Source organism: Aptenodytes patagonicus, chromosome 2 (assembly GCF_965638725.1).
Source record: "Aptenodytes patagonicus chromosome 2, bAptPat1.pri.cur, whole genome shotgun sequence".
NCBI lineage: Eukaryota > Metazoa > Chordata > Aves > Sphenisciformes > Spheniscidae > Aptenodytes > Aptenodytes patagonicus.
In genome coordinates this window covers 107,502,712-107,528,910 of record NC_134950.1, presented here as the reverse complement: position 1 = coordinate 107,528,910, position 26,199 = coordinate 107,502,712, and the positions used below count along the sequence as shown (strand labels likewise).

At 41.5% G+C, this 26,199-nt stretch overlaps 1 protein-coding gene across 1 annotated transcript in view; it reads right to left on the bottom strand.

Annotated features, from left to right (window-relative positions):
- The window catches only part of PLEKHG4B (pleckstrin homology and RhoGEF domain containing G4B), a 42,413-nt gene extending 16,482 nt beyond the window's left edge, over positions 1-25,931 (bottom strand). Inside the window, exons 1-2 of the mRNA XM_076332101.1 lie at positions 25,806-25,931; positions 21,283-21,407 (exon numbers count right to left, since the gene is read on the bottom strand). Of these exons, the coding sequence (XP_076188216.1) occupies positions 21,283-21,407; positions 25,806-25,931 (251 nt within the window). The remainder of the gene's footprint in view (positions 1-21,282; positions 21,408-25,805) is intronic.
- Positions 25,932-26,199: the final 268 nt, after the last annotated feature.

Below are 26,199 nucleotides of genomic sequence, written 5' to 3'. Positions count from 1 at the left end.
TGCTCAGGGCCCCATTTGAAATCGTTCTTCTTTCGGGTCACTTGATAGAGAGGGTTTACAATCAGACTGTAATTTGGAATGTGCATTCTCCAAAAACCCACGACGCCTAAGAAAGCTTGTGTTTCCTTTTTGCTAGTTGGTGGAGACATGGCTGTTATTTTATTGATCACATCCATTGGGATCTGACAACGTCCATCTTGCCATTTTATTCCTAAAAATTGGATCTCCTGTGCAGGTCCCTTGACCTTACTTTGTTTCATGGCAAAACCGGCCTTCAGAAGGATTTGGACTATTTCCTTCCCTTTTTCAAAAACTTCTCCTGCTGTGTTGCCCCACACGATGATATCATCAATGTATTGCAGGTGTTCTGGAGCTCCACCCTGTTCCAGTGCAGTCTGGATCAGTCCATGACAAATGGTGGGGCTGTGTTTCCACCCCTGGGGCAGTCGGTTCCAGGTGTACTGGACGCCCCTCCAAGTGAAAGCAAACTGTGGCCTGCACTCTGCTGCCAAAAGGATTGAGAAAAATGCATTAGTGATATCGATTGTGGCATACCACTTGGCTGCCTTTGACTCCAATTCGTATTGAAGTTCTAGCATGTCTGGCACAGCAGCACTCAGCGGTGGCGTGACTCCATTTAGGCCACGATAGTCTACTGTTAGTCTCCACTCTCCATTAGACTTCCGCACTGGCAATTAACTCTATCCCTGCCGAAACCAGGACAAGACTTATTAAAACACTGCTTCCTGATTCTCTGATCCAACTTCACACAGTCCCTGGAGCGTTACCCTTTGCAAGTCTTCCACAACTTTTTCCGCTAGCATCATTGTTACAAAGTTTCAGGGAATGTAAGTGCTTTTAAACACATTTTATAAATGAGGAACTCGCTGAAGAGACTGAGGGCAGGACTTCCACCACCTACCTGCAGGTATTTAAAGATTAAGTGCCTAGTCCAAATCAGCCATTTAGATTCTGTATATAACTGGGAGAGGAGAAAAAAAGAGAGAAAATAGGGCAGACACTGTAAGAAGCTTATACTAAAGACTAACATTTTATATGTTAAAAGGCAACTGTATAATCACTCTTTAGATGTGCTTTTCTCCTTCTGCTGACTGTAGGAGCCTAGATGGCTAGATTAGCTAAAGAATTCAAAATTAGAAAAGATGAATCCTGCTTTAAATTATTTGTCCCAAAGTTGCATAAGATGTTTGCTGAGGACATGTCTATGCATCCATTCTTTCTAGGATGGTGTCCTACTGCTAATTTATCTTTACTGTGATTGCCCAACCACACTTAGGTGTCCCTTCTTTGAAAAAGCATTTATTGACCTGAAAGAGGGCAGACTTTAGGGGTGGCTAAGGACTCTTCTGCTATGAAAAAAAAATGTTATTTTGAAGATAAAACTGCAATGACTGGGGGAAAGTGATGGGAACAAGACAGCAAGTCTCTTCAAGGTCTATTTGCATTCAGGATTACTTAAGTCTCTTATGCCATGGCCTGGCACCATCAAGGGACAAAAGTAAATTGCAATTAGAAACAGCCTCCCTTGTTCTGTAGAAAGCAACTTACATGAACCAAAGTTCGTATTTTCATTGTGCTCTTGGAAGCCCACACCATAATGTTTTTTAAAATCCATGTGGACTTCAAGTCATACTTGCTAAAGCTCAGTGTACTACTGATTAAATGTTAGTTTGCTCAAATGTCCAAGATTAGGATAATGGATATCCAAGATTAGGATAATGGATAATAACTTAAAAGCATTTTTAGTTTCTTGGAAAACAACAGATTAATGCAGAGTTGCCACTTTTTTCTATGTTTTGCATCTGCCTAATTTCTCTCCTAATTCCACTTGCGGTCTACTGTTGAGGGAACTTCATTAGATACGAGCAGCTTTTCAAAAGCCAGTAGACAATCAGCAGAGCTTACGACCTCTTTCTTTTCATCCTTTGGTATTAGACAACCAGAAAGAAAGTTTCCCTTTTCAGCCTGTTTCTCACAAGTTTGTCCTTCATTTACAACTTCCAAGTCCATTATGTGTCCTGAAGCCTCTTCAGCAAACGACTCCTTTGAACTGAAACTGACATTCATTGGGTTCTGCAGTGCTTCTATGTATGATTTTCTAAATGTCTCGGTTCAAAGCAAGAATAATCCCTGACCTGTTGTTCTTTTGGACCTGACCTGCTCAAATCCATATTGAAAGTTGTTTTTCATGTTACTTTTTTCTTTTTTCCACAAAGGGAAATAACGCCTCATCTTTCAACATCTTAAGTTTCTTTTCAGGCTCAATAGCACTGCCTGTCATGCTGGGGCAAGTCTCTGAGCATACACAGAGATTGACATAGTCATCCTTGATTTTCTTGTCAGGAGTCTTACTGCACTCTAAATCAAGTCTATTTTTAGAGGCATGAATTGAACTTGACACACCATTATTGAGGCTGTTGTGATTCTTCGTCAAGGTAATTTCTACCACGGTTGAGCCAGTAACATTGAAATGGAGCTGTCACATGAGCTGTTGCCTTCCATGGTCTGGGTCATTGCTCTGATACCAGTATTGTTACTCATCAGCTGATCAAAGAGGAGACTAATTATGTCTATATAAGTAATTATGCAGGATAGTTTCACTTGTGGGAACAAAGATGGGATTAATTATATTCTCCCATTCTACACAGCTGGGTCAGTCATCAGTAAACAGCTCTGCAATGGAAAATGTTCTCTTTCACAATTCATATTTTCCAAAAATGCCACTGTAAAAATGCAACCATACATTGTTTCAGGTATAACAACTCCTTCCATTCCTTGTCCACATCTGTAGAGGCATTTTAAAACTAGCTTTGCCAACTGCTTGCCTGCAAGTACTACTTGTAAGTAAAAATCTCCCAGTTTCAGGCAAACTCGGTGGAGAGATGTTAACTGTACTACCACTTTGTCATGGATGCACAATGGCCAGCCTTCATGGTAGAAAATGAGATCACTGTAATTAGCCTGTAAGCAGGACAAAAAGCAAAAATATCAGAAAGAAAAATCTGATCTTTAATTGAGCATTTTGTTCTTTCTAAAAAGCAGACAAGGTCAAATTCTGTTTCAGCTAGCGTTCCCTTGCAACACTATCAAGGTGTTGCACATTACATGTCAGTAGACAGTCTAGTCAACAGTATGTCTACGGAACCATAAAATAACATGTTTTACCATAAGAACGTCCATATTCCGCTACTGTAGCTTATTGGTACAGCTCGGAAATGGAAAAGGGTAGCATTAGAGAAGCCATGTAGCCTAGTGGCTAAAGGACTGGACAGGCAGTCAAAATACCTAGCTCTACTGAACTGCAAAGTGTCTGTTCTCTCATATCTCAGTTTCCTCATTTGTAAGTACTGACTATGGTACACAGCAAACAAGACTAAACTAACAAGAGCATTACCTGCATTTTAAAGCTCAAGAGATACAAATTAACAGCTTTAAAAAAAATAGATACCTTTAAAAATTACAGTCAACACCAGCCTGGATATTCTCACCAGACAACTGGGGCACAACATGGAAGGTACCGCAAAAGTGTCTATCAAGAACATTCTTTACCTACAATAAGAAACCTACTTTCCAGTAGACCTTTAAAGTTTCACAGGATTCATTCTTTCCAGATGACAAGATAGGAGGGCTTCCTTCTGGCTATCTCAAATATGAAGACTCCAGGATTCACAGGACAGCCAGGATCCACCTTAGCTACAAATGGTAAGGTAGGAATGGGAGAGAGGGAGAAAAGAGGAAAGAGAAGCCAACCTAAGAAGCCTTTGGACCTAAGCCAAGGAACTCATATCAGTGTTTTTATTCATTGGCAACAAGCACCATGAAGCTTCCAATTCAAAAGGAAGAACTTCTCTCTTTTACAAAGTTTTCTCAATCCAGAATGAAACCATGGTTTCTCCTAAAATGGCTCCACATCTCTGCTGAAATATAAAAGCAACCTCTCTACTACACCATATATTTTCTACTTTCTTGGCTGCTAAAGTGAAAATTGTTTCTTCAACTCAGACTTTACTCTAGCTTTCCAGATGCTGCACAGGTTAGAAAGGAGATTATTACAATTTCATATTACTAAGTATTACATTTTAAGCAGGCATGTTAAAAACAAACAAAACAACATCAAGTCTCAAATCTAAGAGACTGACTGAAAAAACATGTGATGCTAAAATCCTGAGTTTCTGAGCTTTGATTTTCTTATCATTTCTTTGCAATCAGGAAAGAAAAAATAAAAAAGAAAAAAAGGAAATTAATTCACATGATTCTAGAACTGGAACTTTGCAGTGCATCAAGTGCCACAGTTTTCTCAAAAAGAGGAAGGGAATTCACACAATTTTGTCCATCACTGTCCAGCTACCTCACTTCGTTAAAACCAGAAAAAGCAGCCTTTACATTTTCTAAAAGCTGGGAAGACAGTACCAAATCTAATTGTAAAGTATCTTCCTCCAGGAAGTACTCAATGTATAGTTTAAAATCAGTAAGAGAGCTTAAGAAGTTAATTAACATAAGTAGTAAGAGGGGTTTTTTTCCCCACAATATGTATGAACTAGAAATCATAATCTGATTCCAACTTAAAAAAATTGTTGAAAGGCTGGAGAATAAGTTAATCTAGTATTGGAGGGGATAGCAGGGGGCAGCACTAAGAGGACTAAGTAGACTTAAATCTACGCTGTTAAAAGAGGACATATTTCCTCTGTCTCCAGACAAATATCCTGCTCTTTCAGAGTGCATGTATCCCATTCACCAGACTGTGCTCTGTTCCCACAAAAATGTCAAGGTTTCAACAGTTTAACACCAATGAGTGTTCTCTAACTTTTCCACCAGACACTGCAAGAATCTGGATATTACTAGGCAGGAAAGAGAAAGACATTTAAAATGGCCTCACTTTTCTGGAAACATGAAGAGAGTATAAAGAAGAAAATGCTTACAAATTAAAGATTTTAGAAGTGCTACAGTAAAAATGTATTACTGAAACTTGAAAAGAAAGCCGTTCAAATATCAGATGATTCAGGTATACCAAACCAGAAAAGTTTATCTAAAGTTTACAGTTATAGGAAGCTTATGTTAGAGCAGTACATTTTGTTAGCGGTTCTGTTGCTTTTACTAAAATGTATACTGTCTTTTAAAAAGGCAAACCCTTGTGTTACCGTAAGTCGGCAGATGAAAAACTCTCTAAGACTCAATTTGGAGTTTTAGAAAGCAGGCATTCTTCATTGCGGCACCGGGCGCACAGGGGATCGCTCCACCTAGTGTGCGCACCGGGCTGCTCAACTATGGGAGTTATGTACAATCAGAATATACATATTCATTAGATTTCTGAGAAATGATTAGCATATTCATGTTATTTCTTGGAACTCATTAACATATGCAAAAGTCTTTAACGCATGCGCTCTTATGTTCATTGGTGGACTTCCAGGGTCCTCTGGTGGTCGTCGATAGTCTTCCTCACTGTGTCCGCTAATTGAACTCAGTCTTTTCACCTAGCTGCAGTAGCTGATTTCAGCATAACTTCCTTATCCATTCCACCCCTGTACACAGAGCTTCAAGGATTCCTTTTATCTATGGAATGTCCAGTCTGCAGAACATTTAGCTACTTTGCTTCGACAAAGAAAACCGTATGTCTCCTTAGTATTTCGGTATCAATCCCTCCTTTTCTTTTGAGGATTTGTAGCTAGCAAGCTGCAATCCTCATTTCATTAAGAGAGAATTAACAAAGTTCAATGATAAATGGGACAGTGCACAAAGAGCAGAGTATATTAATAGTATATGCTAAGCTGGGATATTTGTCTCATCATGTACCAAACCTTTATGTACAGTATAACTATAAGCAGCAAACATATTGAGATCAGAGTTAGTAAAATTACCACTGGATGAAGCATAAGGTTAAGGACTCGTGTTGCTGTCGGTGACCATCCGAAAAGAATTTCCCACCAGTGATGTTCTCCATCTTTCTTTACTCTTTCCAAAATTTGATGTATTTCTTTTGTATCATGATGAACAGTGATTAGAGTTTTGTGTCCATGGTTTTGGACACGTTCTAGTAGTCGACACAGATCATTGTGATGTAATAGTTTCTTTACCAATGTAAGATTCATTCCGATGGGAGCAGGCAATAAGTCTTCACTTAATGTATAATTTGATTGCAACAATTGATAAGATGTAACAGGAGCTGAATAATTAAAATCACATCCCATAACGTTAGTAAAGTTACAAACACATATATTTGAGCGATTGTCTGTATCTACAGTAATTTCATCTACAGAAATAAAGTCACAAAGGGTTCTCATACAAACACATCCCTTTCCAATATATACGAGTACAGTTTCAGGTGTTTCATCAGGATGTATTTCAAAATGGCAAACATTTTGCTCAGTGTCGAGACAAATGTCTTGGGCTTTGATGGTGTTACTTTCACAAATAAATCCCTGCTGTTCTCGTACAACGCATGTGCTAACATCGACAGTTTGCCACTTGTTTCCATTTTGTTGGGCCCATAACTATGTTCTAGTGGATAGAGTATACCTCCATTGTGATTTAATCCTAATGCAATAATTGGGTATATGGTGTATACTGAAGCATTGTGAATTGTTAAAACAAAAGCTGTGGCCTTATTGTTGATAGGGTCATAAGTGAAATTAACTAAATACCACCAAGATTGGAATTCCTTTTCAAATTTAGTTGCGTTGTCCCAGATTACCTTTTGAATTTCAGTGGGTAAGGCGCCCTCTTCTCCTTCTCTTATAATTGCTGCATGTGTAGTTAACAGGATTTGAAATGGTCCTTTCCATTTCTCTTGTAGCGGTTCAGAAGTCCAAGATTTGATGTATACCCAATCTCCAGGCTGGAATGGATGCGCTGGGAAATCAAGACCTATAGATTTATTTAAAATCACATATCTATTTAGTTCTCGTAAAACTTTCCCGAGGGCAATTAAGTAATTTCTTGCATCACTTTCCCCTTGTATTCACATCTCTCCTGGTAGTCCAGGTATTTGGTACGGTCATCCGTACATCAACTCGTACAGGCTGAGATGTTGCCTACCTCTTGGTTGAACTCTAATTCTTAACAAAGCCAGAGGTAAAGCTTGTGTCCAATTCATTGAGGTTTCCTGTCATATTTTGCTTAACTGAGTTTTAAGGGTGTAATTCATTGTCTCTACTTTACCACTACATTGCGGCCTATAGGGGGTATGTAAGTTCCAATTAATATCTAATAATCTGCTTACTTCAATAATTACTTTGGCTATAAAATGCGGACCTCTATCTGATGACATCCCTAGAGGTACTCCAAATCTTGGAATTATTTCTTTCAACAATATTTTTACTACATCTTTTGCCTTATTGGTGCGACATGGAAAGGCCTCAGGCCAACCTGTATATGTATCCACGAGGACCAACAAATACTTTAGCCTTCCTTTTCTTGGCAATTCAGTAAAATCTATTTGCCAATATTCCCCAGGTGCCTGTCCTTCAGCAGTTTTTCCAAATTGAACTTTATTCTGTGTTTTTGGATTATTCCTACAGCATATTTCACATCTTTGTGTGACTGATTTAATAATTTCTACCATGTTCCTGCTGATAACCGACTTCTGCAAATATTTTAGCAAATTTTCAGTTCCCCAGTGCACAGCGTTGTGTTCTTCCTTTACTAAATTATTCATGAGGGAATGAGGTATGACTACTAGACCTGTAGGTGTAATTGCCCATCCACCCTCTCGTCTTTCTGCTTGTAAAGTCTCGATTAATTTTAAATCTTGCTTATCATAAATAGGGTTTTTCTGGAGGGAAATTCTCTTTTCTGGCACTATAGCTAGCACTTTCTCCTCTATGCCTTTTTCTGCAGCCCGCTTTGCAGCTAAATCAGCCAGTTTATTTCCTTGCTCTTGAGTGGTTCGTTCTGACTGATGAGCTTTACAGTGCATAATAGCTACAGCAGCAGGGGCTTTTACACTTTCTAATAAACTCAAAATTTCTTCCTTATGTTTCACCTCTGCCCCTTGTGCGGACAATAGTCCTCTTTCTTTCCAGATCGCTCCATGCGCATGCACTATTCCAAAAGCATATTTCGAATCAGTCCAAATATTTACGCGCTTGTCTTTACTTAACTGCAAAGCCTGAGTGAGGGCAATCAATTCAGCCTTTTGGGCAGATGTTTAAGTGGGCAATGCTTGTGCCTCTATCACTGTCTCGACAGTGGTAACTGCATACCCTGATACTCGCTTTCCTTCTTTCATAAAACTGCTGCCGTCCATGTATAGTTCCCAATCTGGATTCTGCAAGGGAACGTCCTTCAAGTCGGGCCTGCTTGAATAGACTTCTTCAATGGTTTGCAGGCAGTCATGTTCAAGTTTACCTTCTTCTTGTCGAGCTGAGAGGAACGTAGCAGGATTGATTACGGCAGTAGTCTTTAAGGTCACATCATCTGGTTCTATTAGTACCACTTGATATTTTAGCATTCTACGAGGAGACAACCAATGTCCACCCTTTTGGTCCAATACTGTAGTTACCATGTGTGGAACATAAACAGTTATTTTCTGTCCCATGGTGAGCTTCCGAGCCTCTTGTATTAACAATACCATTGCAGCCATTGCTCTTAAACATCCGGGCCATCCCTGGCTTACTGGATCCAATTGCTCGGAAATATATGCCACTGCTCGTCTACATTCTCCCAAGCGCTGGGTTAAAACACCTAAGGCCACTGCTTGTCTTTCATAAGTGAATAGTTCAAAAGGCTTTTCTAAATTAGGCAGCCCTAAGGCTGGGGCTTTCATCAAGGCTCTTTTAAGTTGAATATATGCATTCCAACTTTCATTTGTCCATTGCAGGGGACCTTTCGATGATTTCAGTAACTCATATAAGGGTTTTACCATCAGTCCGTAATTAGCAATCCATAAGCGACACCATCCCACTATTCCTAGAAAGGTTCTCAATTCATGAACGTTTCGAGGTTCTGGAAGTTGACAAATAGCTTCTTTCCTTTCATTGCTTAACTGTCTCTGTCCTTTCAGAATTTCAAAGCCTAAATATGTTACAGTTTCTTGTGCAATTTGAGCCTTCCCTTTTGACACTCGATAACTGCTTAGTCCGAGGAAGTTTAATAAACTAATTGTCAGTTCCAAGCATTCTTCTCTGGAGTTCCTGGCTAATAGTATGTCATCACCATATTGTAACATTACTCCATTTCTATTATTTTGCCTCCATAATTCTAACTCTTTTGCTAGTTGATTTCCAAAAATCATTGGACTATTTTTGAATCCTTGTGGTAATACTGTCCAGGTATACTGAGTCCTTCTTCCCATCTCAGGGTTTTCCCACTCAAAGGCGAACAATTCCTGACTTCCGGAGTCAAGTGGGATGCAGAAAAAGGCATCTTTTAAATCTAAGACTGTAAACCATCCCTGATCTTCAGTGAGAGCAGTTAATAGTGTGTACGGGTTTGCTACCACTGGGTGTATATCCTGGACAATTTGATTCACTGCTCTCAAATCCTGGACTAACCTATAAGATTTCCTGTCAGCTTTCTTAACAGGTAAAATCGGAGTATTATACTTAGATTCACATTCTCTTAATAACCCATATTCTAAAAATTTCTGTATAATAGGTACCAACCCAAGTTTAGCTTCTAACTTTAAGGGATACTGTTTCAGTCTTACCAGTGCTGATCCTGGTATAAGGTCTATCCTTATGGGTTCAGCCCTCTTTGATTTTCCGGGTATTTCTCCTGCCCAAACGACAGGAATCACTGCATTCTCAACTTCAGCCAGGATTTTTCCTTCCACCTGCTCAATTTCCTGCAATAATAATATTGAAGCTTGGACAAATTTAGATTCAGGCATTGACACTTCTATTTCTCCATTTTTGAACTTTATTCCAGCTTCTAATTTTTCTAATAAATCTCGGCCTATTAAAGGTTTTGGTGCACCTGGTAGATGCGTTACCCATTGTTTTCCAATTTTAAATTTTAAGGGTTTAAAAAAAGGTTGTGTCTCTGGCTTTCCTGTCGCACCAATAATTCTCACAGTATCATATCCTAACTCATGTTTCTTTGTGTTCAAAACCAAATAAGTGGCCCCTGTATCGACTAAACATTCTATTTCAGTTTCATCTTCCCCCAGCTTAATTTTAACCCGAGGTTCTGCTGGGGAAGATTCCTCCGGTCTTTTTCAGTCTCTCGCCTCTACAGCTAACACAGGAGTGTCTTGTTCCCCCAATTTCTGCAAAAATGGGCACTCTCGTTTCCAGTGTCCCTTTCTTTTACAATAAACACACTGTGTCTCTCCTATTGGGAACCTTGGGAATCCTCTACCATGTCCTCTTCCTTGATAACCGCCTCTAAATCCTCCCCTGGGTCCTTCTCGAGGTCCGTAAGTTCCTCCTAGTACTGCAATCAGTCTAGCATTTCCCTTTTCTTTCTGCTGATCTCTGTTCCTATAAACCACCCAAGCCACATCCAACAATTTTCCCAGGTCCCGGGCATCTAGCCCTTGTAATTTCTGCAGCTTTCTTCGGATACAATCAGCAGACTGCCCGATAAACAAAGTTGCTAACTGATTCTTTCCTTCCTCTGATTCAGGATCCAGAGTGGTATACTTCCGAGTAGCTTCTTTCAATTTATTTAGGAAATCAGCGGGAGACTCCTTTCTATCCTGCTTAATTCTCATATAATTTTGACCAATGTATCGCTTTTGGTATAGCATTTCTTATACCAAACAAACCCACCTCTGATATTGTGTCAATAACAATTTCTGCCCATTATCATTAGGATCCCAGCCAGGATCTGCCGAGGGAAAATGATGTTCCAATTGTCCTTGTAATGTCCCTGCCGCTATTTGGGCTTCAACCTGAGTCCTTGTCCTTTTACGAATCATCTCCCTCTCTGTACTATCAAACAATACTTGCATGATAACTTCAATATCTTTCCAATCTGGATTCTGAGGTTTTATCATTTCAAAAGCACTAGCCACTCGATCGGAATCATCCCTATAACTACCGGCAGCTGCTTTCCAGTTATTTAAATCTGTAATCAAAAAAGGCACTTTCACTACAACCGGACCATCATTCCCTACTGCTTGTCTCAACAGAGCTTGCAACACGGTTCCCCGTTGGTTACGAGTTCTCCTTGCCACCGGTGTGGCCCCTGCAGCATCTCTCTTGGGCTCATTGTCCAATCCACCCTCTGCCCCTAAGGGTTCAAGTTCATGGTTCTGAGGCCTCTGCCTCAACCCTGGAGCCACTAACATCTCTAAATCCTCTTCCTGCTCATTCTGGGTCAACTTCAAATATCTGTGTCCAATACTGCATGCCAGACAACACCTCTTTAACCCTTTCCCTTTTTCTCTTTCGCTTCTCCTTTTCCAATGCCAATACCAGAGGATCAGTTGGGGCCAAATTAATTCCCCGCTCCTTTTACCACTCAGGATGCTGCCTTAATGTAAAGAACGTATCAGCATACAATACCTCATCCCATTTTCCTTCTCTCCTTAGAAACAGCATTAGTTGTAACAGAGTATTATAATTCAAAGTACCATTCCTTGGCCACTTTTCTCCATCTTCTAGTTTGTATAGTGGCCACCATTGATTACAATACTTAATTAGATCATCCCTTTTTGCGACCCCACCAGAGGATCCTGCAATTTGTTTCCAATACTTTAAAATACAACCCAAAGGTGATTTCTTTAAAATTCCCCCACCAGTGGATGATCCGGCGGATGATCCAGCACCCATTTTATATACAGGGAATCACACAAACAAATCTTTCGTACAACAACAACAATACAAATAACTACAAACAAATACTTACAATAATAAAATCACACACAGACGAGCCTTTTGTACAGCAACAATAATACAAATAACTACTATACGAAACAAATACTTACAATAATAGACAAGTATTTACAATAATTGTTACCGCGGTTGCTCTTAATGTTTATCTTGAACGGGGACTCTAACCCCTAGTGGGGACTCTAACCCCTAGTGGGGACTCTAACCCCTAGCCCAGGTCTTATACCCAACCCTGCGGAGCTTTCGCTGCGTCTGACAGGCAGGTAGCGGGGACTCTAACCCCTTTGAGTGGGGACTCTAACCCCTTCCAAAATTTCCAAAAAGAATGCCTTATTACTCACAAAGCAGTGTTCTTCGCTCAGGGGCTCTTCGGTCCGGGGATCGGGAGAAGTCCTCTCCGAGAATCCCTCAGTGCCGGCTGAGGTTCCACGATCCCAGGATCCGTCGAGGCTCAAGAGCAGTGTCCCACCTGGGTCGCCAAAACTGTTACTGTAAGTCGGCAGACAAAAAACTCTCTAAGACTCAATTTGGAGTTTTAGAAAGCAGGCATTCTTTATTGCGGCACCGGGCGCACAGGGGATCGCTCCACCTAGTGTGCGCACCGGGCTGCTCAACTATGGGAGTTATGTACAATCAGAATATACATATTCATTAGATTTCTGAGAAATGATTAGCATATTCATGTTATTTCTTGGAACTCATTAACATATGCAAAAGTCTTTAACGCATGCGCTCTTATGTTCATTGGTGGTCTTCCAGGGTCCTCTGGACATCGATAGTCTTCCTCACTGTGTCCGCTAATTGAACTCAGTCTTTTCACCTAACTGCAGTAGCTGATTTCAGCATAACTTCCTTATCCATTCCACCCCTGTACACACAGCTTCAAGGATTCCTTTTACCTATGGAATGTCCAGTCTGCAGAACATTTAGCTACTTTGCTTTGACAAAGAAAACCGTATGTCTCTTCAGTATTGCGGTATAACTAACACATATTCCTTTAGCTCTTTTACCAACTTCCCACCTAAGAGAAGGCTTATCGAGCCAAACAGCCTCCTGCCTACCTGCAGCCATGATTTATTTTCTCCCTAAAATTAACAAAGTCAGCCAATAAACAGTGGTAACCTCTTTTACTTCAGAAATGGATGACAGCCATGACAATGCCACCACTTGGTCAACAGCCTGCCAGCAGATAAGTGGCACAGCACAAACTACTGCTGCTAATGCAGCTTCACACCCACTCTGGGATGATCTAGTAATGTGATGGTCCAGTTCCTCAACACTCAGCACCTCAAAGAAAAAGTCTGAGCCTCCCTGAAAACAAGAAGGCTGTTAAGAGTCAATAGACTTCTTCCTTCGTAAACTTTTGTCATTCTGTTCTCAGAAAAAATATCTGACAATCATCAGCAATTGTGACTCCGTTCTCTGAGATGGTAGTGAGCAATTTCAGGCCACTTACTGGATTGGTCACAAGAATAACCTGTCTGCAATGCTTGAGAATAGTTCAGTGGGAAATCCCAGGAGAATTCACCAAAGAAACAACAGACAAGAGGGCAGAAGCAACAGGGGAGGACCTGCACAGTACTGAAATATATCAGTATTTGTAAGACGTCAGCCCGTTTCCCAAATCCTTTGGTGGTTCAATGGTTGTGACCTTGCCAGACTACAGACCTTTCACCATTTTACACCATCCCAACCAGAATGTCTGAGCTCTGTGTGAGCCACTGAATAGACCTCTGTAAACTTCCATCTGTAGTGGTAAGCAGGCATTTTATAAATACTTAGCAAAACAGACTGACTAGATCAAGTTTAGTTTAAATACTTTCTCAGTAAGGCTTTCACTTCGTAGATATTTCCTACACCGGGGACGCAAAAAAAATTTCAGGAAGATGGAACTTAACATCTTAGATGGAGCAGTCTTGAGTCCACATCAATAAAGATGCAGCACTTCTCCTCACAGACAAATTATTCCCCCATTTCACAGTATGCTGTCCTGTCAAAACGCATTTATATTTAAAAATTTTTTCAGCATTAAGCACTTTATGTCTAGAAGAGATTGCAATTTCTAAGGAGTACCTGTAGCAATAAAACCCTATAGTGAATTCACACACAACTCACTGACAGTAAAAAAAAAAAGACCCACTATGCTGTCCCCATACTGGGAAGCATTAGAGAGCATTTGGTTGTTTGATCAAAAAATGACTCAATCTGTATTCTTTGTTTTCCCATTCTATCATGAACTTTTGCTGAAAAAGATAAGCTGAAGAGATGTTAAAAAAAAATCTTTTTTCCCTCCTCATCCTCCTGTCCCTAGGAAGGGTAACTGCCTGGTGTGATTCTTGCTGTGTGTCATACAACAAATAATGTTGCTCATTTACAGTACAGCTATACATGCCTGCAGGTTCTCTCGTTTAACTGGTGATCAGTAGCTTGAGGGGCAGCTAACACCTTAAGCAGCGTCAGTTTTCATTTCTCTATAGCTTAGTAGCTTCTCTATACGTAATACAGGCTGTTTTTTACACAGTGTTTTAGTACAAGTGCCCACTGAGGAAGGCCTGTGACAAAAACCATGAGGACAGGTACAACAAGATGTAGCTTACGAACAGTCTAGTTGAGCAATAGGAGTTCTGAGATCAAACAGAAACATTCTGCTTTGGTGACTCTGACACTGCATATGACTGTGTCAATTCTTCTGGGCTGCTGAAATAACCTTTCTGAAGGAGATACTGAGCTTCTCTGCCAGGTGTGGGTTGTAAGAATTTCTACTGTCTATGAGAACAGGCACAGTTTCACCTCATAACACATTGGATATGGAATCTGCCTAGGTTTTTCTGGAATGTCAGGTTTGCTGGTTTTGTTTTGGTGTCGTCCCCCCCCCCGCTTCTGATATATGGATAAACGCACTGAACTCCAAAATGTAAGATGTACCTCAGCAGTAGAGCTGAGACTATCACAGATGCCAACTTCTCTAAAGATTAGAAAGAACATTTCTTTGCAGCAGGTATTCCGGACACAGCTGAGGGAATACCATCTGGTTTCCTACTGTTTTAGAGTATTTTTGATCCAAGAATTAGCATTTTGGCCTCAAAGTAAGATCAGTCATAGCTGTAATACAAGATCACAAATTCTTTATGCCACAACACAATCCAGATGGGACTTCTTCACATAAACTCCAGAATCCTCCCCTGGCATTTCAGTTGCTTAATGCTGAATTCAAATGGTACTTATGTTACTTAATGTCTTACTTATACCAGTTTTCCAGTTAATCACAGAATAACTGAGGTTGGAAAGTACCTCCAACCCCCTACTCAGAACTAGACCAATCAGATCAGGTTCTTCAGGGCCTTGGCTCATCAAGCTCTGCATTATCTCCAAGGATGAATATTCCCCAACATCTCCGAGTAACACATTCCAATATTTGACCTCCTTTATGGGGGGGGGTGTGGGGCGGCGGCACAGAATCCTTACACCGAATCAGATTTTTTCCAGGTTCAAACTCGTGTCTATTGCATCTTGTCCTATCACTGTGCAGCTCCAAGAAGAGTCTGGCTCCATCTTCTCAACACTCTCCTGTCAGATAGCTGTAGACAAATACAAGATCGGCCTTTCACCTTCTCTTCTTATGGCAGAACAAATCCAATGCTCAGCTTACCCTCATGGGTTGTGTCCTCCAGCCCCCTAAAATCTTTGTGGTCCATCATGGTCTCACCCCAGTTTGTCAGTATCTTTCTTGTACTAAGGAGCACAGAATAGGACACTGTACTCCAGTGTTACAGAAGTCTCACAAGTGCCAAAGAGAAGGGAAGAACCACTTCCTCCAAGCTGCTGGGGGTTGACCTTCTCTGCTGCACAGGCACACTGCTGACTCACAGTCAACCCTGGGTTCATCAGAATCCCTCAGATCTTTCCTCAGAGCTGCTTTCTACCCAGTCAGTGCCCAGTCTGTTATGGTTATTCCATTCCAGATGCAAGACTCTCTAACATGCCCATACAGAATTTTATGAGGTCTCTTCCTGCCAGCCCTCTTCCCAGCCTGTCCAGGGCCCTGTGAATAGCAGCCCTGCCCTCCTGTATATCAACCACACCTTGCCAATTTGCTATCATCTGTGGACTTGCTGAAGGTACTCTTGGTCTCAGTGTCCAGGTTGTTAATAAAATGTTAAACAATACTCGCCCCAGTATCAACCTTTGAGGGACACCAACTAGTAACTGGTAGCAAGTTGGACTTTGTACTATTAATACATCACAAACCTTCAGCTGAGAAGTTCGTCCAGCCTTATAATCCAGTTACGCAGTCTATAATCTGACCAATTTGGCTATACATTAGTTAATTTTTTTTCCTTTCTCTTATGTGAAAGCACCAAAGCTAATCAGATTTATTTTACATTTTTCAGCTAGAAGCTTGATGTTAGAACATAGAAAAGAAAATAACTCCGTATCACATCTGGAATCCACCACTGAAAATTTAGTTATTCTAAAATTGTTCTGTCAGTCCACCTCTGCAGTCTCAACAAACACTATTTGCACGTAAGACTGGTTTCCTCTGCTTGCATACCTAAGTGACAAAGGCAATAGCACTTTCAAACTGTTTAAACTATGTAACATGTTATGTTTACACGTATCACATTTCCATCTGGTCAGGGACAGCTAAATTTCACCCTTCATTAAAGTTTTTACTATTTTATGACATAAAAGACATGTACCAAACACGTAACAGCCTCTTAAAGTGCCAACTACGTAGAGCAGAAACAGATTTGCATCACAATATAGACTGATTCCAAAAACATATATCAAATTAGTCTATGAAGTTCTACTTTTTAGAGAAGGAAAATAAAATGTGTTCTTTTAGACTATTCACCCTGTTTATTTATTTTTTTTTTTTTTTAAGAATTCAGCAACAAAGTTAAACCTGTTGTGAAAAAAGGGATTCAACACTACTGTTCAAAAACCAGAGGCACTTTATCATGTAAGAAGTAACTTTGTAAGTTTTAAAAAAGCTGTTTGCAAACCAGCACATGGAAGATAACTTTTATACTAAAATTAAGATCCTCCCTCTCCACACCAAGGAACAGAATGAGTAATATATAATTACTTCTTACAGGTCCTAGCCTTGTGTCTCATTCCATTAACCTGACTTTTCACAATATGGATACCTCTGTTCTGTCTTTCACGCTTTTGCAACTACTTACCACTTGTGATTACTTCCAAGAATGAAAGATAGTGTTTCAGGTCATTCAGATCATACCCATTTGTCTCTCAGTCACTGAACATTATGGGCACACCAAAGCAGCACACTCAGACCACAAAGAAGGACCTTTCATTTTACAAATATAACATTTCTTTAGTAATAAAAGAAACATGGCTAAAGACTTCAAGGAGTAACTCCATCACAAAAGTTTTATTGTTGTTGTTGTTGTCTTAAGTTTTTTTATAACAGGCTGGCAAGATTGGTTTAAGCTAAAACTACTAGGTCTTACTGTGAAAGCAAAACAATAAAACTGACAATTGTGCATGATTCTGTTTTCCTGTGCTAATTTGAAGAAGGAAATCATTAAAGAACACTCAGTGATAACTAGTATCTAAAATCTTCTAACCTTCCAAAATTCATAGAATTACCCCCTTGAAATGGAATGGGTAGACTGTACACAAAGTGAAATTAATAATTTCCTTTTAAATTTTACTTTCCTCAAGTTGTAACGGTTAGAGATACTCCACAAATAAGTGTGGTCTGTGATAGGAAATTAGAGAGTAGAGCGAATAAGGGTTTGTTTGTCTCTTCCCTTCTTTCCTTTTAGGTTAGTTAGATCTGTGTTTTAGAAACTGGGGGAAGAGAGATCCTGCCCATAATTCACCAGTTTTCCAATTTCTCTAAGAATTCTCTTGGCTTTTTAGCAGTGCATTTGTTACGGAATGGTACAATAAACTGTGCAGAAAGTAGCGCTAACTAGCTTTGCAATACAAAATCCATAAGTTCTGGCAGGTTTTGCTTAGTCCTTTGAATTAATCTGTATATACCAAATCTTTAAGCTCAGCTGTAATTTATCAGTTCAAACTTAAGATTGTTTTTAAAAGTGTATTCTGTAGGCACCTTCCAAGTAGTTAGAAGTCACTAAAAATAAAAGGTGTTTAAAACATAGATAATTTGAATGAAGGCAATCGCATATATAGGATCCCTTATTACTTGGTACCTGGAAAGAGGCTTTAAAAACTGAAAAATCCGAATGAGAAAGGGTATAAAAGAGGGGGGAAAAAGTGATTGTCTCATGATTGCATCACTTCAGAATACAGAATGAAGTGCTGTGACTAATAAAGTTTCATTGCTATCAAGTCTCAGCAAGACAAGGAGAGTCTAGAATGAACTGCGGAATGCAAAAGCTTCAGGGAGAGAAGAAATTCTTGCAGTGCAGAAAAGTCTCGTGTCAGAAGGAGCTGTGGTGTTTTAGTGAGAGCTGAGTAAATTATTAACATCCTGGTCTGCTGCTTAAAAATATATTATCTATTTATACTGGTTAGAATCATAGAATCATAGAATCATTGAGGTTGGAAAAGACCTCCAAGATCATCGAGTCCAACCGTCAACCCAACACCACCATGCCCACTAAACCATGTCCCTAAGCGCCTCATCTACACGTCTTTTAAAAACCTCCAGGGATGGGGACTCCACCACTTCCCTGGGCAGCCTGTTCCAATGTTTCACCACTCTTTCAGTAAAGAAATTTTTCCTTACATCCAATCTAAACCTCCCCTGCCGCAACTTGAGGCCATTTCCTCTCGTCCTATCACTTGTTACTTCAGAGAAAAGACCAACACCCACCTCGCCACAACCTCCTTTCAGGTAGTTGTAGAGAGCGATGAGGTCTCCCCTCAGCCTCCTTTTCTCCAGGCTGAACAGTCCCAGTTCCCTCAGCCGCTCCTCATAAGACTTGTTCTCCAGACCCCTCACCAGCCTCGTTGCCCTTCTCTGGACACGCTCCAGCACCTCAACGTCCTTCTTGTAGTGAGGGGCCCAAAACTGAACACAGTATTCGAGGTGCGGCCTCACCAGGGCCGAGTACAGGGGCACGATCACTTCCCTACTCCTGCTGGCCACACTATTTCTGATACAAGCCAGGATGCCATTGGCCTTCTTGGCCGCCTGGGCACACTGCCGGCTCATGTTCAGCCGGCTGTCGACCAACACCCCCAGGTCCTTCTCTGCTGGGCAGCTTTCCAGCCACTCTTCCCCAAGCCTGTAGCGCTGCATGGGGTTGTTGTGGCCGAAGTGCAGGACCCGGCACTTGTCCTTGTTGAACCTCATACAGTTGGTCTGGGCCCATCGATCCAGCCTGTCCAGGTCCCTCTGCAGAGCCTTCCTACCCTCGAGCAGATCAACACTCCCACCCAACTTGGTGTCGTCTGCAAACTTACTGAGGGTGCACTCAATCCCCTCATCCAGATCATCAATAAAGATATTGAACAAGACCGGCCCCAGTACTGAGCCCTGGGGAACACCGCTCGTGACCAGCCGCCAACTGGAGGTAACTCCATTCACCACAACTCTCTGGGCCCGGCCATCCAGCCAGTTTTTGACCCAGCGCAGAGTCCACCTGTCTAAGCCGTGAGCCGCCAGCTTCTCTAGGAGAATGCTGTGGGAGACAGTGTCAAAGGCCTTGCTGAAGTCCAGGTAGACCACATCCACAGCCTTTCCCTCATCCACTAGGCGGGTCACCTGGTCATAGAAGGAGATCAGGTTGGTCAAGCAGGACCTGCCTCTCATGAACCCGTGCTGGCTAGGCCGGATCCCCTGGTTGTCCCGCTCATGCCTTGTGAGCGCCCTCAAGATGAACCGCTCCATAATCTTCCCCGGCACCGAGGTCAGGCTGACAGGCCTGTAGTTCCCCGGATCCTCCTTCCGGCCCTTCTTGTGGATGGGCGTCACATTGGCAAGCCTCCAGTCTTCCGGGACCTCCCCCGGTTGAAGGTGTGTGGTCAGCAGCTTCAAAACAGGTAGCTCTGATCTACTCAAACCTGTGGGCATGAGATGGAAAGCCCGGGTCATCTGCCAAAGGGGAAAAGAGTAAAACGAAAATAGCTAGGTTATAGAATGTAGAAAAAAACAAGATGTGGCATGCTCCGATTTCTTGATTTTTGTAGGTTAAACATGAGAACTAATAGCCTTGTATCTGTATGTGAAACATGAGGAAGGGTGTCCAAAAAGAGCAACAAAGCTGGTGAAGGGTCTAGAGCACAAGTCTTATGAGGAGCGGCTGAGGGAACTGGGGTTGTTTAGCCTGGAGAAAAGGAGGCTGAGGGGAGACCTTATTGCGCTCTACAACAACCTGAAAGGAGGTTGTAGCGAGGTGGGTGTCGGTCTCTTCTCCCAGGTAACAAGTGATAGGATGAAAGGAAATGGCCTCAAGTTGCACCAGGGGAGGTTTACACTGGATATTAGGAAACATTTCTTCACTGAAAGGGTTGTCAAGTATTGGAACAGGCTGCCCAGGAAAGTGGTTGAGTCACCATCCCTGGAGATACTTAAAAGACGTGTAGATGTGGCACTTAGGGACATGGTTTAGTGGTGGACTTGGCAGTGTTAGGTTTATGGTTGGACTCCATGATCTTAAAGATCTTTTCCAACCTAAATGATTCTATGATTCTAAGGGGAGAAAAAGTTAATGATATTAACTAACAGTGAGTAATGGTTTTTGTAGAACACAGGATGCTAATTCCCCAAAGTATACAGTTCAGGGGCTTGTGGTATGAAGAGAACTTTGTTTTCTAAAATTATGGCAGAATAAAGATTGGAGGTCACATTGTTCATGTGTATATGTGGTATCATCATCATAGTATGTGGCTATATTTGAATATTATCGTTGGAGTCCATTTTTGCATCACTTGGAGCACGGGGGGAAAAAAGCGTGCTGGTATATCCTGAAATAACTACGGGGGGGGGGGGGGGGGGGGGAGGCGTGACAAAAAAAAGCAGCAGCAACATGTTTTCCCGTTCACTAGTAAAATACTTGTAGAAAAATGATAATAGAGCTTTTTTCCAAGGTATTTCCCATACAAAAGGCCTTTGTACCGTAGTGCAATTAACAGTTTCCTAAGTATTTCACACGAAACCATGGCTATCAGTGATGCTATGTTGGTGCCAGTGAAAGAAGTGGAGACAGCCTAACAATTCGGTGTGAACACAACTGTCTTAACTAGCACGATTACAAGAAGCCCGGCTTAAAGAAGCCGCTGATCTTTGAAAAGCCCCTGGAGATCACTGTCTGGGGAAACAACTAAAACTGCTTCATCAACAAAAGGGCGGTTTGAGCCCCGCCATCCCTTTTTGTGACAGAGATTTGCAGGTCTGAAACGCGGCTAGCCGGAAAAACGCTTTTTTCTAAAACTTGTTGATCCCAGCCCCTTTCTCGCAGAAACCGAAGAGACTTAGCCGGGCGGGAAGGAGGAGACCGAGCGGGGCTCTGGGCAAGAAACCCCCCAGCACCGAGCGGGGACTTACCAGGCTGGCCAGGCGGTGCCAGCTCGGAGACCAGCGGTTCCCACAGGAGGTGGCTGAGCTGGGAGACCAGAGGCTGGGCGCGAAGATTCCGCGCACCCCTCGGCGGCACGGACAAAGCGGCTCCGCTACGGTCCCGCCCCGGCCGGCGGGAGAAGGAGACGGGCGGGAGCTGCCCCGGAGCGAGGCGTGCCGGGGACGCCCCGGGGGCGAGGCACAGGGCCGCCCTGGCCGGCCTCTTGCTCCCGAACAGCCCTTCTTTGTCCCTGCTTCCGGAGCCAAGCCCGCCGGCGTGCCCCCGTCCGGGAGGAAATCGCGCCTCTCCGCTCCAAGCCGCCGAGCGCTGGCGGTTCGGCCAGTCCCGGCCCGAGCAGGCCCCACCGACGGCAAAAGGCGAACAGCGGGCGTTTCCCAAACATCCGCCCCCACCCCAGGCGCCACGGCCCGTCAGGAAGGGGCATGGGCCCTGCGCAGCTTAGTGTATTACTTGGGAGGCCCCGTGGGAAGCAGATCCTCTTCACGTTATCGCCTTCCAGAAGCCGAAGGTACTTGCAGATACTTGCAAAAGTATCTCAAAACAGTAGCAAGCAAAAGCTAAAGACATGAATATAAAACTGAGTTCTAAGATAACCCCTCTTTTAGTGTACAGAATTCTTGATTATTAAGTGGCAATGTAAGCAGTGTTGCCCATAAACTGGGGCACTGGGGATTGGCACATGTCTGAGGATCAACAGGCCTAGGCATCTGTTGTCATATGCAATGTATTTGTAATGCACTTAATTTGAATTCAGATTACTTTAGAGGTATAGAAAAGTTGGTACATTCAACCCACAGCTTCATCCCTTGTAAAAATATCCCTTGTTATTTTTATCACTTTCCTCCAGTCATGAATTAAGAAGATTTAAACACCCTTTCCCTACGTCTTTCTTCATGCCCCTGTTTGTCAAGTCAAAGGTGTGCTTATATTTTCAAGAGAGGACTTCTTCGATTCCGTTAATACATGCTTTACCAAAGAACAGAAATTAATTATGTGCCAAGGAGCCAAAATAATTTTAACTTTTGATTTAGACACTTGAGTGGAAGATATCTTAGATTTACAGACACTCTATTAATGTGTGAGAAGACACATGTTCCTGTGTGGGTCAAGCAGCTAATACAGCTTCTCTTCAGCCCATCTTTGTCATTTGTCTCATCTGTGAGCATTGGATGAACAGTCAAACTGAATTCTAGCCTAGTTCAGTATCTTTTTATTATTATTTTTATTTTTATTAAGCAAACAGTTATGAATTATTTTCATTTAAGTCTGTACTGTTAAACAGAATTAACTAAGTGCAATCTGAATTCAGAATGCATGGGGGGGGAAACTGGTCAACTGATAACTTCATACTGGCTTACAAGTTCATTCCAGTGCAAGTTAGGTAAAATTGTAAAATTAAAATGTTATTCCCAGGGAAACAACGTATTTGTAATGCTTCTGAAATGAAAGCAGAAAAGGTTTTGCTTAGTAAGCATGCTATCAACAGAAACTAATAAACAGCAGTTTAAACTCCATTCACACTAAGGCATTCAATAGATGTCAAAAGAAAAAAGAAGCAGAGAAATGAGACTTGGTTGTGGTTTACAACAAATCAAGACCAGAACAATAGAAGTAGCTTTGGAAATGCTTGGAACTGCTGATTCTGTTTATTTCTTACTTAAAGGCTGTAATTGTCTGGCGTTCTCTGTCATGACCATGATTTCTCGTCACTACTCGTGGGCTAATTCACCTTCTCTGACAGTACATTTCTGTACACTGTGGAAAAGAAGGATAAGCAGACATCCCTCCCCAAACTTCATAGACCTTAGTGCCTTTGTATATGAATTGTGACTTTTTTTCTTTGAAATCTAGATAACTGAGTTTGCTGGGTACTCTTACATCTTGCATGAAAAAATTTGTAGCTGAAGAGTTTCCTGCACCTGGAGGGCCAATCCTGGTTTTGGGAGTCAGATCATGGGCACAAACAATCTAATATTTAGGACTGGGAAGAGAACATCTTAGGCAGAAGTGTACAAGACATTCAGAATTACTTAATCTCTCCCATTTTGAGGGCTGTCAGACCAGCAGTAGGATGATTATGCAGCTCAGTTGTTTACTGCCTTGCCTCGTCATGTAGTGACATGTACAGGGGAAACTGAGTAAGCTAGCAGAACTTTGCTAGAAATTGTGAAAGGTTGCAGCAGCTAACCAAAAGGATTTTTTTGATTCTTTCTTTTAAGAAAGAGAAACCTTATAAAACAAAAAATTACGTTCTGCAAGAGTATGAAAGATCAGCCCAAAAGTTCAGGATCCACTCTCAATCAGTTAAGATATGGGCACTGTAGACAATTACTCCAGAATAAAATAGAGTGAGAAATTCCAAACTGTCATACCTGTGTAAAAACCCTGACCAGAATACAGAATCCTCCATCAAGGTTGGTTACGCTAGTTTGTTTAGAGGCTCCTTGGCTTAGAAGCTTTTTGATGAATGTTTGGTCAGCTTTACTTTGAACAGTTGGTGACGTCAGTGAAGCATGCTTTGGGAATCTTCTCTCCCCATATACCTGATATAGTAAGTTGCACGGTTAAGCAAACATATCTGTGAGACCAAGGGTCAAAGTCTGCAGGGCAGATAGGAACAATGAGAGAAACTAAGAGCACAGGCAAGAAGTTTATTTTGCTAGTGCGCTCCTGTGGTCAACATCGACAGAGAATGGATACATTCTTTCCCTATTTTGAAAGAAGGAAATACTGTTATTTTAAGGTATCTAATGTGGTAATCATTATGTATATTCTCAATATCTTGCTTACTCTTGTATAATAAAAGCTGTTTTATTTCAGCTGTTTCTTCAGCACACCATGTCTCTCATTAGACCATTTAATTGCTAATGCAGCCAAAAAATCCATTTTACAATGCTCCAGAATATCTACTTTATTTAGGTCTTTGTTACAACTATAAGATCTTCTCTGTGGTCGGTAACACCTCATCCCTTGACTACAGATGGCAAGGGCAGTAGAATCAGAGAAGAGGTATACACGTCCAGTCCTTAGGATTTTTGGCTGACAAGTGTTCAAAAAGTTGTCTGTCCCTCAGTGTTATGAAATCAAGCATTTCTTCCCATGCTGTGGTTTCCTTGGTACAGTTTCTCATTTAAATCATTCAAGGCAGGCATGCTTGCACTATGGATACTTTTTCAGGCTGGGTCCATTGCATTTGGAGGCATTTTATAAAGTAGGGGGAAGAGAAAGTTGGTGCACTTCATTAAGTGCACGCTCTTCTACATTCCTGAGGAGTTTGGGAATTTGAGCATTATGGACAAATAAAGAGCTGATACGCACCTTAACAAAAAGTGGAGCTCTGTATTTTTACTGTTGTTGAATGAGTAGAGTGACATTGGCTAGCTGAGTTGCTTTGCAATCTAACATTCAAGCCAGAATGGAGTACTATCTATCTCAGCTCTGTCTTGGTTAGATCCTTTCACAGATGAGTAAAACGGATGCTGGAACATTACTAGCACTAGCATTTCAGTGTATAGATCTGGTATTTTACGATATGCAAAGTATGTAACTATTATACAAAGTTTTTGTAGTCTCCACTAGCTCATCAGCTCCTAAATTCACAAGTGCTTGATTCACTACAGAAAAACTTAACCACTTTATATATATGACTTTTAAAAGAGGTCTTTCTTGCTCTGGAAGAAACATTTATTTAGGACAATTCATTTTTAAAGTTTCATTTTGCAGGCTTTGGAAAGATATCTGAGCATAGGAAGGCAAGCAAAATAGTTAGAGAAAGACGTGATTAATTTTCATGGATTTCACTGCAGAAAGGGAAAGAAAGCATAGTTACCTACCCAATACAGTTCAGGAATCACTCCAGTGATGAATCTAACACAGATCTTCTTCCATTGTTACTTTTGGGTGTTCTATTTGTCCTGTGCAATGTGTTTTTACAGCAGACCTACCTGTGTTATGGCATGAGACTTTATAATCATCCCACACTTGAGGCTCCCTAACACATCCATGTCTCATACATTTTGTAGCTCAACATAGTGGCCTCATTCCTCAGTAATAGGACAAGAGGAAATGGTCTCAAGTTTCACCAGGGGAGGTTTACACTGGATATTAGGAAAAATTTTTTCACTGAAAGGGTTGTCAAGCACTGGAACAGGCTGCCCAGGGAAGTGGTTGAGTCACCACCCCTGGAGGTATTTAAAAGACATGTAGACATGGCACTTAGGGACATGGTTTAGTGGTGGACTTGGTAGTGTTAGGTTAACAGTTGGACTCCATGATCTTAAAGATCTTTTCCAACCTAAATGATTCTATGATTTACTCCAGGCCCACATGTAAATACAGTGTTTTTTCTTGTTGTTAATTACTGACAACCTATATATGACAGGATTAGAGTAAGAAAGGCCACAAAGCTTCATCTCATCTGAAGCGTGTGCTACTTACCCTATGGTCTTGTAAACAGCACCTGCTGCTTCATCTGGCAGACAGTTCTCACCCTGTCACCTGGCGCAGTGTGGAAAAACAGCCCAGACGCATGCTTTTCCAAATCGTATGACTTGACAGTTGGAGTCACATTGGAAAGAGGCCTGAGAGAAGCTCCATTATAGCCATTCTGGGTCATGTTAAACATCATTCATCCTGGTATCTCATCAAACAAAAGAAGCCTTTGAAGAGCACAAAACTGTACTACTATCACTACTATATAGTGATACTTCTTTAGAACATTTCCTAGCAATTTTCACTAAGGCAGTCTCTGAAATGGATGTGATATATTTGTGGTTTAAATATCCCTCCCTTCCATGAACTTTTCCACTTACCCCTGAATTTATTCTGATAGCAAGCATTCACCACATTCTGGGACAAAGTGGTTAACAGCTCCATTTCACATT